This window comes from Pygocentrus nattereri, chromosome 12, assembly GCF_015220715.1.
Source record: "Pygocentrus nattereri isolate fPygNat1 chromosome 12, fPygNat1.pri, whole genome shotgun sequence".
NCBI lineage: Eukaryota > Metazoa > Chordata > Actinopteri > Characiformes > Serrasalmidae > Pygocentrus > Pygocentrus nattereri.
Genome location: NC_051222.1, coordinates 33,171,173 through 33,186,835, shown reverse-complemented (window position 1 = coordinate 33,186,835; position 15,663 = coordinate 33,171,173). Strand labels below are relative to the sequence as shown.

At 39.9% G+C, this 15,663-nt stretch overlaps 1 protein-coding gene across 1 annotated transcript in view; it reads right to left on the bottom strand.

Moving 5' to 3' along the window:
- Positions 1-3,072: 3,072 nt before the first annotated feature.
- samd1b (sterile alpha motif domain containing 1b) overlaps positions 3,073-15,663 on the bottom strand; it is a 16,996-nt gene continuing 4,405 nt past the window's right edge. Inside the window, exons 2-7 of the mRNA XM_037543194.1 lie at positions 13,338-13,650; positions 11,604-11,698; positions 10,299-10,359; positions 8,953-9,049; positions 7,621-7,735; positions 3,073-4,413 (exon numbers count right to left, since the gene is read on the bottom strand). Coding sequence (XP_037399091.1) covers positions 4,264-4,413; positions 7,621-7,735; positions 8,953-9,049; positions 10,299-10,359; positions 11,604-11,698; positions 13,338-13,650 — 831 coding nt within the window. The 3' untranslated portion in view covers positions 3,073-4,263. The remainder of the gene's footprint in view (positions 4,414-7,620; positions 7,736-8,952; positions 9,050-10,298; positions 10,360-11,603; positions 11,699-13,337; positions 13,651-15,663) is intronic.

The following is a 15,663-nucleotide window of genomic DNA, read 5'->3' as shown; positions in this document are numbered from 1 at the left end:
GTTACAATTTTCAGACAGCATTTTTTATTTTATCACAAAATGTCTTTATGTTTATGGTGTCATAATATGCGATGGGTGAAATTTCCTTCAAAAAAACAGAACGTAAAATACTATTATATTGACATTATGTGGCCAATTACTCCATCTATAGTCATTCATTGATGCCCAAATCATCAAGATACAATGTAAGAATGATGCATCTAATGGTTCTATATAGAACCATAAACACTCAAAGAACCCATTGGATGATTAAAAGGTTCTTTGCATCATGGAAGGGTTCTTCACACTGATGGACATTGTATTGTAGATGGTTCTATATAGAACCCAAAGGGCTCTTCTATTATCATCATGTTAAGCTTGTAACAATAGAAGAACCCTTTTGGGTGCTATATAGAGCCCTTTTTAAAAAAGGTTCTATATTGGATAGAAGTGTCTACAACACATTCATGCACATTTGCCGTCAATCTGAAAAACCCTTTCCTGATGTGAAGAACCCTTTAATCATGCAAAGGGTTCTTTGTGTGTGAGAATAACGTGTGATATAATATTTGATGAGATTATTGGATTCGATTATAATCCAACTGACTGTCCAAAATCGTTTACCTTAAACTAAAGTGTACAATTTCCTAATCATATTGTTTCAGCACATCATGGTTAGAACCAATGAAAGAAAACATGTATTAACACGAAACTGTAGCAATTAGTCTGACATATTTAAATAATCAAGAAATTATTAATATATCACTCAATTTTACATTGTTGTTATATGCAAGGTTCACACATTAAACAGTGTATAGGAAATGCCCCGTAAATAAGATGTTATCACCACATTTTGTCCAATGCTGACCACTGGAACGTGTGGAACGTATGTGATGTGTTATATGGTACAAATGATTTCTTAAAATGTGCACAAAGTACAAATATCATTGCAATATTCTTGCGTTAGGGGAGGACTATGAAGCTAGATTCACTTAACCAGCAAGCTGATTTAATCACAGCTAGTCCAAACTTCAACTGACTGGTCACCATATTTTCCTTCCCACCGGGCTGTTTCGGCAGTTTTATACTGGAGCTACGAGGCTAATTTTGCTTCCCTGCTAAAATAAAGAAACAGCTTGTACAGATGTAGTTAGTTAAGCTGGCTGACCAGCACTGAGTATATTTTGTTTGAGTTTGATGGTCTAGCTGGTCTACCTGCATGACATAGTTAAGTCAACACTACCAGTTTAACCAAGGTGGTTGGCTTGGTGTGCAAGTCAGGTGACTGGAATGACAGAATTGGACAAGCTGGCCGTATAACTCAAATAAAGACATATTTTTTGCTGGTCTACCAGCTTAACTAAGCGTAGGGCATGTCTCACCTAGTCCAGCTTGTCAGCCATCTTGACCGTTAAAGACTAGCTTAGCATCTGAAACCAGCTGGTCTTCGCAGGTGATAGCAAATAATGGAAGCTAATAGCTGTCAGGTTAGCGTTTCCAAGCTACATGTCTAGTTTATTACACACGTCAATCTGCTTTGTAAACGCAAATAGACAGAATTCAGGCTACAAGATGGCTGCTGCTACTGATTTAGTTATGCTAGCATACGTTTGTCCATGTTTATAGATAACAGTGTGTCATAATCCACGTAGTCAAGTCTATTAGAGATTACTGAACATCTCCACGTAGTTTGAGACAAATTTGAGAAGATTTGAACATGCAGTTGCCTCAACACCACTTATGAGTAGCAAAAGCTGCATGTTAGCTGCTTGTTAGCTGTGTAGCTCCACTGCAAAACTAAAGAACATCAAACATGCCTTGGCTGAGTGACCCTATTTAAGGTAAGAAGAAAATGTGCATTTTATTAATTTATTTATTTGCATACATTTTTAAATATTGCATTAAGTCAAGTCCACAGCTTGCTGGGCAACCCACAAAACTAGCTTCATAGCACAACCTCTAATCCAGTATCAGGCTAGATATGTGTTTACAGTGACTTGTACAGTAAGACTGTGAGGCATTTTCTGAAAGCCTCTTTGATGTTTCTTGGAATTTTTTATGGAATTGCTGGTGAGGAGCATATTTACATCACATAGCGATGCTGAAATGACCGACACGTTTACATATTTACAAAAGTCACTCCGAAGTAAGTAACCCATAGCAATGTTCTAGGGGTGGCCTTGACCTTGCGGTTCCGCTGGTGGATTGATTGGATGTGTAGTACATGGTGGATTTTAGCACTCCGATTTTTAAAGGTTGTGAGCTAGTTGGTAGCTAGTGCTAACTGTTGGTGTCCCAAAGTCCTGCAAACGTTTCTAGCATTCTCCATTTTTCTTCCAAGAAGGTGAAGCACGTTCTGGATGCCTCCCAGGAACTCTACGTGTTCTAGAGAAGTTATTTTGTTGTAAAATGTCTGCAGAATGTTCTCAGCCACTAGGAAGACAGGGATGCAGTGCTATTTCAGTCAGCCTGTGACTCAGCACTGTATTCTCAAAGGCAGCCATCAAGGTCATCTACTAAGGTTTTCCTAAGAACAACTTGCAGGCGTTCCCAATCCTGGTCCTGGAGATCTACCACCCTGTAGAGTTTAGCTCCCCCCTAACTTAACACACCTGATCCAGGTAATCAAGGCCTTCGGGATCTTCTGAATATTAGGGCCAAGTGTGTTGGATCTAACCTGTCCAGGGTGGTAGATCTCCAGGGCTGGGATTGAGTGTCCTTGTCTTAACCCCTTAAAATCCCAGGCTTAAAACACACTAACGCTTAGTATTCAGTAACTACAGGGACTGCAATGCAAACTGCTTGAGCTACACTCTTAAAAAAGATGGTTCTTCAAGGATTCTTTAGCAAAGAAAAGGGTTCTGTATAGAACTATTGACACTCAAAGGACCATTTGCATGATTAATTAGGTCTCTGCATGGTAAAATTGTTCTTCAGATTGATACAGAATGTGTCGTTTATGGTTCTATAAGGCAACAAAAAGGGTTCTGCTTTTTTTTAAAAGCTTTTATAACAATAGCAGAACACTCTGTGGTGCTATATAGAACCCTTTTCAAAAACCATCCACAGCACATTCTCCATCAATCTGAAGAACCATTTGACCATGCAGAGACCCAATTAATCATGTAAGTGGTCCTTTGAGTGTTCATAGTTCTATTAGGAACCGTTTTCTTTACTAAAGAACCCTTGAGGAACTAAGCATTTTGAGTGTGTATTCTTAGAAGTTATAGAAGTGTGTAATAGAACTTTGGGCCCACCGGTGCCTTTTAAAAAGGTAAATCCATTCTTGAAGAATCCATAGTCTTTGCAAAAAAGGTTCTATATAGAACCAAAAAAGGTATTATGACCTAATGTGACAATTTTGGAACCCTTTTTGGTGCTGTGAAGAACGGAGTCATATCGCTGTTATTGGAAGAAAATCTCAAATCTCTAAAAAACTTTACAGGAGAAGGAAAAAACCTACTTTACTTTTAATGTAATTCAGTGGAACCAGAATTTTTTCCAAGTCATTTTGGGTCATTTCTTTTAGCCCATTCATACTCACAAAAGGGTAACAGATATTTTCAAATTATGTCAAAAACTGAAAAATGACAAAAACAGAGATACGAGGTTTTCTTCCAACAACAGTGATATACAACAAGTTCTCCATCACAGAGAAGAGCCAACAAACCATGCAAAGAACCATTCAGATGGTTCTTTGAATCATATATTTAAACTCACTGCCTTTACTAATGAATCTGTGAATATGTTTTTTAAGAGTGTATTTTGATGCTACTTTCATGAAAATGTCCCACAAATATTTTCAATTCTGGGCACGAAAGGAAAATTCCTGCTTTGTGTTCTATTTCGTATCATCCAGTGAAGAGTGAAGATCTCAGAGGCAAGCGATCCATCATCAAAGTCAGAGCCGATACAGCTCTGGATCCACTGAATTGATCAGAAAAGCACTGTGATTTCATGCTCCAGAACTAATGGCCAGTTCTCTTTCTCCATGATCCTTCATGTTTGTTCGGGTGTTTGCTGCCCCCTGTTGAAGGGCACAAGCATCCACAAGGTCAGTTGATGAAATACATCCATCAGCAAAGTTCATTAGATGAGTCGTTAACTGCTGCCACCATCACACAACAAGATCAGCTGCCCACGGAAGTTTATTTTAGGTTGAACGTGATCTGCTTTGTTTCTGTCAGTTTATAGAGGACAGAGTTTCCTCCAGGGCTTTTACGCTCCTTGGTTTATATCCTCATAGGAGCAGGACGAGGATGATAAAGTGTGTGTGTGTGTGTTTCAACAGAACTCTCCGTCGTCCTGAAAGTGGGTCCTCTGCAAAACCTTCACGTGGCGCTCGTAGATCTTTAGGGCTGGGCCAAGTCTAATGGACAGGCCGGTCAACACGTCGTTGCGCTGCATCAGCAGGAGGGACTTCCCATCTATTTCCTATTACAAAATAAAAGTCAGAGAGATCAAGACTGTTAAATCAAATCAGGTGTCTTCAAGATTTTTAAGGATGAACGTCCGTCTCACAGTGTAAGCAGCTAAGTAAATAAATGTCTGCCTTACAATCTAAGCAGAAAGTTCAATATCTATGGTGGTTTTAACATTGCTAGCTTACTAAACTAACTCTTTTTTTCCTTTGTATAGTTTAGGTTTTTAGGGACAGCCATCTACCTTACAGGCTAAGCATAAAGTGCAACAGCTATGTAAGCTGTAACCTAGATAAGCTAACAAACAATAATTTATGGGATTTTTAGGGAATGTCCATCTTAAAGATAAGCAAGTTCTGTTTTAACACTGCTAGCAAGCTAAGCTGGCATTGTTGGGTGTTTGTTGCGTAAACGGTCTCACTCATAGATTTAGCAGTTCACTGGTTTCAGATGCTTTAACACTGATAACTTTCTCATTTAACACTAGTTTAAAAAAGATTGAAATACTGAATCTCGACTTATCGCATTACTTACAACGTTAGAACTGGCGGTTGTTATTAAACATTATTTTGTGTAAGTAATAATGATTAATCATATTAATTTGTGTAGCTATTTGTGATGTTTCTTATGTTGTTTTAATGTGTAGTTAATTTTTAAACTAAGTAGCCTGATTTGCTCATTTTGCTAAATTAGATTTTTCCATTTAAAAAGCATTTTTTTCCCTCTGTGATTGTAGCCTCTACTTTTGTTCATTTAGGATTCTTGTTACAGTGAAGGCTCTCAAGAGGAGTTAGAGTTTTCAACTTTATGGTTGCTTTTGTTAGTTTGCTACTCGTTGATATATCCATAGTTCTCCCACAGGTGCTGTCCAGTGCAGGTTGCTGAAGGTATTGCTTTAAAAGCCATTTAAAAAGCTGTTTTTGAACCAAGAGGCTTCTAGAAAGCAAACATGGATTCTATCATAGTAACATACAATGTGCTGCAGCTGGGCTTCAGCCTGAGGTCAACTAGGGTCAAACTATACTGAAAATGTACTAAAAAGATAGAAGCATTAATAATTAATCTCACTGACAACCCTAATTGCCTAACTTTTCCATTATGGCAAAAACAGAAAATACAACTAGAAAGAGGAAGTTTGTGAATAAACATTAAGTTGGCTTATAAGGTGTTTCTAGGTGGTTTCTATGCTAGTATATGCACTGGTACCTTAAATTCACTGCCAGCTTAAATATACTGACACCTTAAATTCACAGCCACCTTAAATTCAGTGCTAACTTACATCTATTGCCACCTTAAATTTACTAATACGTTAAATTCACTGCCATCTTAAATCCAGTGCTGCCTTAAAAACAGTGCCACCCATTATTTGTGCTGAAATTGCAGTGTATTAGGCTGTAAGTGTGTGAGTCTGTGGGTACTGTGTATGAGGGTTTGTGTGAAAGATGTGAATTGTGACTTTAATTGTGCCAGTTAGGCCTGAATGTCCCGAACATTTCACTATTTATTTCCTATGAGTCTTTGGACGAGATTAAATAATAATAGTAAGATTACTAAGAACAGTAAATTGGCTTACTGTTCACTTTTCAAGCCAAATTAATAACATTTTGCTATGGCCCATATTATTAAAATTAAGCTATTTGATTACTGAGGAGTGAGCCAAATAGAAGTTAGAAGCTAGCTAACAACGTTAAAACAAATGAAGCCAGCAAACTTTCTACTTAGCTTACACTTGAAAACCTTAACTGCACAACAACAACAAAAACCCTACAGTCAATCTGTCACAGCAGTGTGATCTTTCACGTGCATCCAAAATAAACAAACATTAGTAACATTTGGTATAAAAGAACACGTTTGTGTGTGGAGCATGAGTATGTCAATCAGCGATATGTCCCAAAGTAAGTTTGAATCTTCACCTCCCAAGTTTTTATACAAGTGCAGGGCATACAAGTAGTATCTTGAAATCAGTGGTGGACAGTAACTAAGTGAATGTAATTTGTTACTGTACTTAAGTAGTTTTTTCGTGTATCTGTACTTTACTTAAATATTTCCATTTTGGGCGACTTTTAACTTTCACTCCACTACATTTCAGAGTCTAATATCCGACTTTTTCCTCCTACATTTTGAGAAATCTGTCGTTCCTTTTGGTTTCTCTGTGTATAAAAACGTAACATGTCAAAATGACATAAGCGCAAAGCCAGAGCACCAATCAGGGCCCAGCGGTCACTGTTGTGAGCTGGTTTTGACCTGTTGGTCATACCGACCCAAATAAATCTGAAACTGAAACTTTGCTTGTGTGTAAAAAGTGATTTCAGAGCCACTCGGTTCTCCCTGATGGAAACTGTTTACCTTCAGTGTTTTGTGCTTCTGATCATTTTAATAGACGTCAGCGTCACTAATTAATGACGTTCTATTAAAAGACTGGTTTACCAAGAGAGACGCTGGAGGACTTTCACCTGAAATGAGTTCATGAAGCCAGTCTTGTTATAAAAATGATAACAGGACATCAGAGCCAGAATTACTCTTTTAGTACTTTTACTTTATACTTAAGTACATTTGAAGGTAAATACTTTAGTACTTTTACTCAAGTGGAGGTCTAGAGTAAGGACTTCTACTTTTACTGGAGTAATATTTTACCTTGGGGGTCTCTACTTTAACTCAAGTACATGATTTGTGTACTTTGTCCACCACTGCTTGAAATGGACAAAAGTATGGACAAAATTCAGGCTTTGTTAGCCTTGCTAATGTAGTTCAGTCAGTGTTTCTAGATAACAGTGTGTCATACAGTGTCAGAAACCACATAAGTGAGTCTGTTAGAGATACTGAACAACTCAACATGGCTTGAGACAAGTACAATTTAGACATGCAGTTAGCATGATGCTAACTGGGCTAACATAAGCTTCCAATGTTAGTTAGCTATATTAGTCTTATAGTTCCAGTTTGAACTGAAGAAGCGAACATCAGACACCAAACATGTCTTGGCTGATTAAGTGTGTTTGATGTAAGAGGGGAACTGTGTGAATTAGCTTTTTTGCTAAGCTATCAAATTAAACAGAGTGCAGATGTTCTCTCTGGCATTGTTGTGCCCTGCAGCTGCAAATGCACTTGGGAATGTGATTAATTCCTTGCACCAGCACACATATGTATTACTCGATGCTGAGAAGTAGAGCTGTGTGCACCTTGTTCTCGGGTATTTATGGGTAATATAGTTTAAATGGTATACCTGTGTCCTGAAGGCAAGAGCTTGCTCTGGAAATCCCACAGCTGTGAAATAGCTGGCTACATCTGCTACTGTCCAGTCGACTGGATTCACGATGGTAGACTCCGACTTCACAAACCTAACAGACCCACACAAAACACGTAAAAATTCAGGATGAATTACTGATTGGATCTTAGATTTTGCTTAAACTAACAGAGCATTGAGAGTTTTTTGTCTTTTTTTAACCCATATTACTCAGTAAATACTATAAACTGCTCAGTAACTAGAATTACTTGGTAAATATTGTGAATTATTTATTAACTTCTATACATTTTCAGAAACTACTATACATTATATAGAATCTGCTATAAATTATTTATCATCTTTTATAAATAATTTGAAAACCACTAAAACTTATTTAGTAACAGCTATATGTTCACTTAATATTCGAATTATTAAGCAACTACTGTAAATCATTCTGTAACTGGGGAGAGCGGGGCACAACCGAACACGTTTTGGGTTTTGTTTAATAACTTTAAACATATTTAAGCTGGAATAATGAGATTTTTATACAAGTGACAAATATACTTCTGCAACACTTAAGAAAACACTTAAACTTTGTTCCCTAGCACCTACTGCTCATTGTATAATTCCAGCCATAATGATGGGCAGTGCAGTGTTACAATTAATCCTTTGGGTGGGTTAATTATAACAGATAGACAGTCAGTTATAACACTTACTAGAAAAGTCTGATTAATTAGTGCAAACAAAGTTAATTCAATAAATCTGTATGCTCTAGAAAAAATTCATATTTTCCAATCAATCTGCATTATGTATCTATATATAAGACAGACACAGTTCAATTGATACATACACACACACACACACACACACACACACTTTGAATTATATATAAAAACTGACATGAGACTGTGTCTCAAACAATGAATGTGTTTACATGCACTCAAAAATCTGATCATAATCAAATTTCTGCAGATATTCGATTATTCAAATGGTCATTTGAACATCTTACTCTGATCTAGAAATGTGCATCTAGCCTGTACTCTTACTCTGATTTGAATGAGTGAGTGAGTTAAGAAACCAGGTCCTCAGAGCTGAAACACTCCTTATAAGTTCAGTTATTAATGGGCGGAGCTTAACCGCTATAGGTTGAATTGGTTCACATATGTAAATCTGCTGGATGTGGTGGTGACTGGTGGGGAGTGAATGATATGTTTTGTAGCTTTAATAACATTTGTGTACTTCATCAAACTGCATGGAATAATTGTTTTCCATGATAAGATCTATTTCATCTATTTCCATGATAAGATCTATTTCATCATTCACTGTACTCACACTCCTCCATTCATCCCTCGTTCCTCAGCTGCTCCTGGGGAGGCGGAGGGGGTGAGTAGACATGAGGACACACCCACTTCCGTCTTACAGCCTGGAACTGTGAAACAGTGTAAAATACATAATAAAAGGACCCTTTTTGTCACATGCATTCATCATCTAGACCTCTATAAACAAGACACAGTGTCAGCAACACTTACACAACAATACAGAGAGTTTTGTGGATAAGCAAAGCATCTCAACATGTGGAGGCCAATAACTGAGGAGACTAATGATGGAACGATTTCTATATACAGGGTGAGCCAAAAGTCACAGGACACCGTTTTGTTTTATTTTGTTTTTTATGCTGTCACAAGCCTCCAAGATGCAATACTGATGGTGGTTTGTTGCGGATTTTCTCAGCATACACAATTTGTTTGAGATGACCCCAAAGATAAAAGTTGATAAAAAAAAAAAAAAATAAAGACAAATAAAACGGTGTCCTGTGACTTTTGACTCACCCTATAGTATTGAAATATCTACATAGAAGTGTGAATAACAGTGGACGGAAATTGGAAACTGTATGATAAACAGACTCTTTGGTCTCTTCAGAGCATTTCTCATTTACATTCTTTCATGGAAAACCATTATCAATGATCACAGCTAGGCATCTGGGTGCAGCCTATCAGAGTAAAGTGGGCTAGAAGGGGCCTTATGATAAGCACTCGCCCACAGGTACTAACTGGGCTTCTATTCTGAAGAGCACAAAAAGAAATCTAAGGCAGAGGTCACTAATAGGCGGGCCGTGGTCTGAGTCTGGACCCAGACACTGTCCTATGCAGACCTGGGCCGATAACTGATAAACTATGGAGAACTGTTTAATTTCGACAGGGTGGTCTTATTTTAATCTGCGTAACTTTTCTAGACTTTGCGGTAGCTTTAGCAGCCGGAGACTCTCAGACCAATCGCATGCATTGTAAAAATCACACATGATGCCAATCAGATCTGTGAATTACGATGAGCACTGAGACTCGAGTGAGTGACGCCACACAGGGGAGGGACGAGGCGAGAAACAGCAGTCAGAGAAGAAAGTGAGTTGAAATGTTGAAATCTGACTGAACTGGACTTTATTTGATCTGATGTTCAGTTGTCGACTGTATAAGATGGTGATATTCCTGCTAGGCTACTTCAGTAAACAGTATATGGCACTGAATCATGATGCAAGTAAGACATTATGATGTTCCAGACCTTCGCTTGAGAAAAATTTCTCTAACCGGACCTTATTAAATTTTAATTAAAGACCTCTGGTTTAGGAGTTTGCTATTTTGGGGGCTTTTATTAATACCACTGATTTAAACTTGGGAACTTACAACTTTTTATGGGAATGGGAGAAGGAACCATCACACTGTCCGGCACCACAACTGCTTGATTCTGAAAGAAAGAGAAAGAAGGTATAAGGAGAGTATTATATAAATTGTTTATAACACAGGGCCATTTGTGATGTATAGAGCACAAGTTGGCTTGTGACCTAGACTACAGGAGAGGTGGTATGTGGGTGATTTGTGTGTGGTTCCACGCTCGGCAGGTGTAAATTTGAATGAGGTTATATATGTGTTGGGCAGGTGCAGTTTTGTATGAGGTGACCTGTATTTTGGGTCAGTGTGTTTTGTGTGCATTTTTTTTCTTTTTGCCAAATTTTCTCCCAATTTATTCGTATCCAGTTCCACTCACTAGTTAGCACTCATTCACATGATACTACCAGCACTAAGAGGGTGAAGGCTACCACAGGCTTCCTCCAAGACCTGTGAAGTGCTACCGCATCTTGTTGAGCTGCCACTAACGCAACATGACTGGACAGCCGAACACATCCGGAAGAAAGCGCCATCCGCCAGATCTGTTACATCAGCTACGAGTCGCCTGCACTAGCATTGCACTAGGTGATGGAGGGGAGACAGGGAACATCCACCCAAAGAAAGTGAGGCCAGTTGTGCTCTAATCAGTGATGCCGAGTGTGTTTTGAGTGGGTTGTTCAGGTGTGGATTGGAGTGGGATTACTTGTGTGTTGGGCAGGTGAAGATTTGAATGGGGTTACCTGTATGTTGTTTGAGTGTAGATTTGAGTAGGTTATCTGTGTGTTTAGGAAGCGTACATTTGAGCGGGATTACTTGTTTGTTTGGGTGTCTAGATTTGACAAGGTTACCTGTATGTTGGTTAGGTGTAGATTTCAGTAGGTTACCTGTGTTTTTGGTAGGTGGAGATTTGAGACAGTTACATGTACCTTGTTCAAGTGTAGATTTAAGTAGGTTATCTTTGATTTGGTCAGGTGTAGATTTGAATGGGAATGGGTTACCTGTGTGTTGGTCAAGTGTAGATTTCAGGGGATATGAGTGTGTTTGGGAGGTGTAGATTTGTGTGGGAATACCTGTATGTTGGAAGGTGTAGTTTTGTGTGGGATTTCCTATGTGTTTGGCAGATGTGGATTGGACTGGGGTCACCTGTGCGTTGGATAGATATGAACTTACTTGGTGTTACTTGTGTGTTTGGCAGGTGTAGATTTGGGTGAGCTACCTGTATCTCGGTCAAGTGTAAATTTGAATGGACTACCTGTTTATTGGTCAAGTGTAGATTTCAGGGGAGATGTGCATGTTTGGAGGTGTTGATTTGAGTGGGGTCACCTGTATATTGGTCTGCAGTTGGTTTGGTATGGCTGCTCTTTGCTCCTCTCTCAAACTTCCTGTGCCAAAAGGTCTCACCTGAATCGTTGTGTCTCCTACAGCGGGAGAGAGAGATGCATGTAGATGTCAGATTCATTCATTGCAGAGGTCAGGTTAGAGTCCATCCAGTAATCTTAACCCATCTTGTGGAGAACCCTTAACATGCCAAAAGAATCCTGGATGGAAATGAATCACCACAAAAAGCACACTCTGCGCTGCATTTTGGGAAGAGGTCCATGTGTGAAGCTCCTCCTTTTTCCAATCTAAGGTGCTATAAATTCTACCTTCTGGATTCCTGTGAATAAGTTTTCATACCACACCACCTCTCCAGGTCCTTCCTGTTCCTCAGTTCTATCTCACCTACATTTGTTCAGTAAGGGTGGCTGTGGGCTTCTAACTTGAAGCAGAAGCTGAATACAACTGCAGTTCAAGTCCTCAGAGTCATATAGCCCCTTCTCACAACCATATCACTGGTGTCTGAAAAAACAGATATCTCCTAAATAATAGTTTTCCAGGAAACAGCAAAAACATTCTTAACTTTTAATGCAGGTTAACTTAAAGAGATGTTTGTTCCCGATACTTTTGGAGCATATCTATTTGTCCATTCTGGATTTTTTTTACACATTATTCTTGAGTACAGACTTCAACATGGAGGTGGTAGGGAAGAGTGGTTGAGGGAGGGGGAGACTGGTTGAGAGTTCTGGGCAGCTTCCGCCTGTAGCTAGAAGGCCTGAACTGACCCTCAACCCCCCATAGCTGTAGTAGGACTGATGCAGGACTGAGGAACAGGGAGGAGATGGGGTGGCAGTGGGGATTGCGAACGCTACGTCACAGGAACCGAAGGTGTGGGTGTGAATTTATAGGTCGTTAGATTGGATGACGGAGGGGTTTCAGCCAGCAAGTAAGCAGAGTTTATTTATGTAGCATTTTCTACAACAGGTGTTGTCACAAAGCAGCTTTACAGAAAAATCTAGGTCTGAACCCCCATGAGCGTCGCCAGTGGCAACAGTGGCAAGGAAAATCTTTCTAAGAGCAGGAGGAAGAAACCTCGAGAGAAACCAAGACCCAGAAGGGGAACCCATCCTCGACTGGTCGACACCGGATAGCAAACATGGGGAAAACAGGTGGAGCAATGTTTAATTAGGTAGGTTGAGTTTATGCAGCAGCAGCATCAGGAGGGTAAGGACTGCACAGCGTTATGCAGCATGAAGCTGTGGTACCCGATCAAGGCAGAGGAAGCAACTGAATCAGATGCACAGGATGGGCAACTCTTCAGCTCGGGAAAGAAAGGAAAACCACGTTCCTTTCCCCGAAACTTCAGTTATAACGTAAATGCAATAAAGGGCTGCTGCTGAACTCAAATTTTACAGGAAACCAAAAATCACAAAACAAATTGAGACATTTCTGCGCTTTTTCCACTGCGACAATACATTAATGATCAAACCAGCAAAACAGCTTTTAGGGCTCTATGAATTTTAGATGCCATTCCTTTAGTATAACAATGATAAAATGAGTTCCAGACTCGTTACCTCTAATTGTGTAGTTCAGTAGCTTGGATAATTAATAGGATTTTGAATTTATTTATATAGATAGATAGATAGATAGATAGATAGATAGATAGATATCGTTATAGTTATAGTTAGATCATCATCTGTTTCTGTTTCAGACAGTTACACAAACAGAGACTGGGACTACCTTCACTATCTGCGTCCTGATGAAAGGCATTGAGTTTTGCTGGTGGTGGTGATGCCAACAACAAAGGTGGGCGTGTCTCCTCTGGCATCGTCGCTGGCTGAGCGATATCACTCGGCTTCACCTCCAGACTGACTGAAAGTGGGCTGTGCTCTTGACTCGTGACTCCTGCTTGACCTTCACTCTTGGTTGTCTGGGGGTCAACTGGTGTGGGACTTTCATCCTCTTCCTCCACCTTCTCCTCCTCCTCTTCTTCCTCCTCCTCCTCCTCCTCCTCACTCTCAGTTTCCATCGGCTCTTCATCCTTCTCTTCTTCCTGTAGAGCAAGCAAAGCAACTGTCTATCAGACAGGTGCTCATTGTTTTCGAACTCCTCCTGCCCAATTCTAGGGGAACTCCATAATGGAGCGCTACAGTGTTCTCCCTCAAGACAGCGGCTCGGCACGTGTGCTCAGCCATGCCGTGATGATGCGCAGGATTCCCTGCTCTACTGAGCGGATTACTGGTTTCTATCATGCCTGACTGAACCACATAAAGCATTTCATAACTGTCCAATGAGCTGAATGGGGTGTAAAGGGGTCCTCACTGCTGCAGATCACACTATAAAAATGACTCTACATGTACAGTAACTTACTGGCAGTGACGTAAGGTTGCCAGGTTGACAGGTAGTTACAGATTGTGTGCTGTAAATATTAATAACAGTTACTACCTGGCAACTTTGTGAGTCATCTCAAAAACATACTGAGGGGTCAAATAGCCTCACGAAGAATCAACTGTTTATCTGGAAAAGGAAATAAAAGGAAAATAAAGAAAATAATAAGAGGAGGATGAGAAAAGAAGAAAAGAAAAAAAAGAAAGGAAAGAAAAGGAAAGATGGAAAGGAAAGGAAAAGAAAAGAGAAGAAAAGAAAGGGAAAACAAAAAGAATGAAAAGAAATGTTCTCTCTCTCTCTCTCTCTCTCTCCCTCTCTCTCTCTATATGTTCTCTCCCTCTCTCTCTCTCTCTCTCTCTATGTTCTCTCCCTCTCTCTCTCTATATTCTCTCTCTATGTTCTCTCCCTCTCTCTCTCTCTCTATATTCTCTCTCTATGTTCTCTCCCTCTCTCTCTCTCTCTATATTCTCTCTCTATGTTCTCTCCCTCTCTCTCTATGTTCTCTCTGTCTTTCATCCCTCTCTCTCCCTCTCTCTCTATGTTCTCTCTATCTCTCTCTCTCTCTGTTTTCTCCCTATCTCTCTATGTTCTGTCTTTCTCTCTCTCTGTTTTCTCCCTCTCTATGTTCGCCTTTTCTCTCTCTCTCTTACTCTCTCTCTCTCTCTGTTTTCTCCCTCTCTGTTTTCTCTCTCTCTCTCTCTCTGTTTTCTCCCTCTCTGTTTTCTCTCTCTCTCTCTCTGTTTTCTCCCTCTCTGTTTTCTCTCTCTCTCTCTATGTTCTCTCTCTCTCTCTGTTTTCTCCCTCTCTGTTTTCTCTCTCTCTCTCTCTCTCTCTGTTTTCTCCCTCTCTGTTTTCTCTCTCTCTCTCTCTGTTTTCTCCCTCTCTGTTTTCTCTCTCTCTCTCTATGTTCTCTCTCTCTCTCTGTTTTCTCCCTCTCTCTCTATGTTCTCTCTCTCTCTCTATGTTTTCTCCCTCTCTCTCTATGTTCTCTCTCTCTCTGTTTTCTCCCTCTCTCTCTATGTTTTCTCTCTCTCTCTCTCTCTCTCTCTATGTTTTCTCCCTCTCTCTATGTTTTCTCTCTCTCTCTCTCTCTCTCTCTCTCTGTTTTCTCCCTCTCTCTCTATGTTCTCTCTCTCTGTGTTTTCTCCCTCTCTCTCTATGTTTTCTCTCTCTCTCTATGTTCTCTCTCTCTCTCTGTTTTCTCCCTCTCTCTATGTTCTCTCTCTCTCTCTCTCTCTCTCTATGTTTTCTCCCTCTCTCTCTATGTTTTCTCCCTCTCTCTGTGCTCTCTCTCCCTCTCTCTATGTTCTCTCTCTCTCTGTTTTCTCCCTCTCTCTCTATGTTCTCTCTCTCTCTGTTTTCTCCCTCTCTCTCTCTCTGTTTTCTCCCTCTGTGTTTTCTCTCTCTCTCTCTATGTTCTCTCTATCTCTCTGTTTTCTCCCTCTCTCTCTCTATGTTTTCTCCCTCTCTCTATGTTCTCTCTCTCTGTTTTCTCCCTCTCTCTCTATGTTCTCTCTCTCTCTCTATGTTTTCTCTCTCTCTCTCTATGTTCTCTCTCTCTCTGTTTTCTCCCTCTCTCTCTCTCTGTTTTCTCCCTCTGTTTTCTCTCTCTCTCTCTCTGTTTTCTCCCTCTCTCTATGTTCTCTCTCTCTCTCTGTGTTTTCTCCCTCTCTCTATG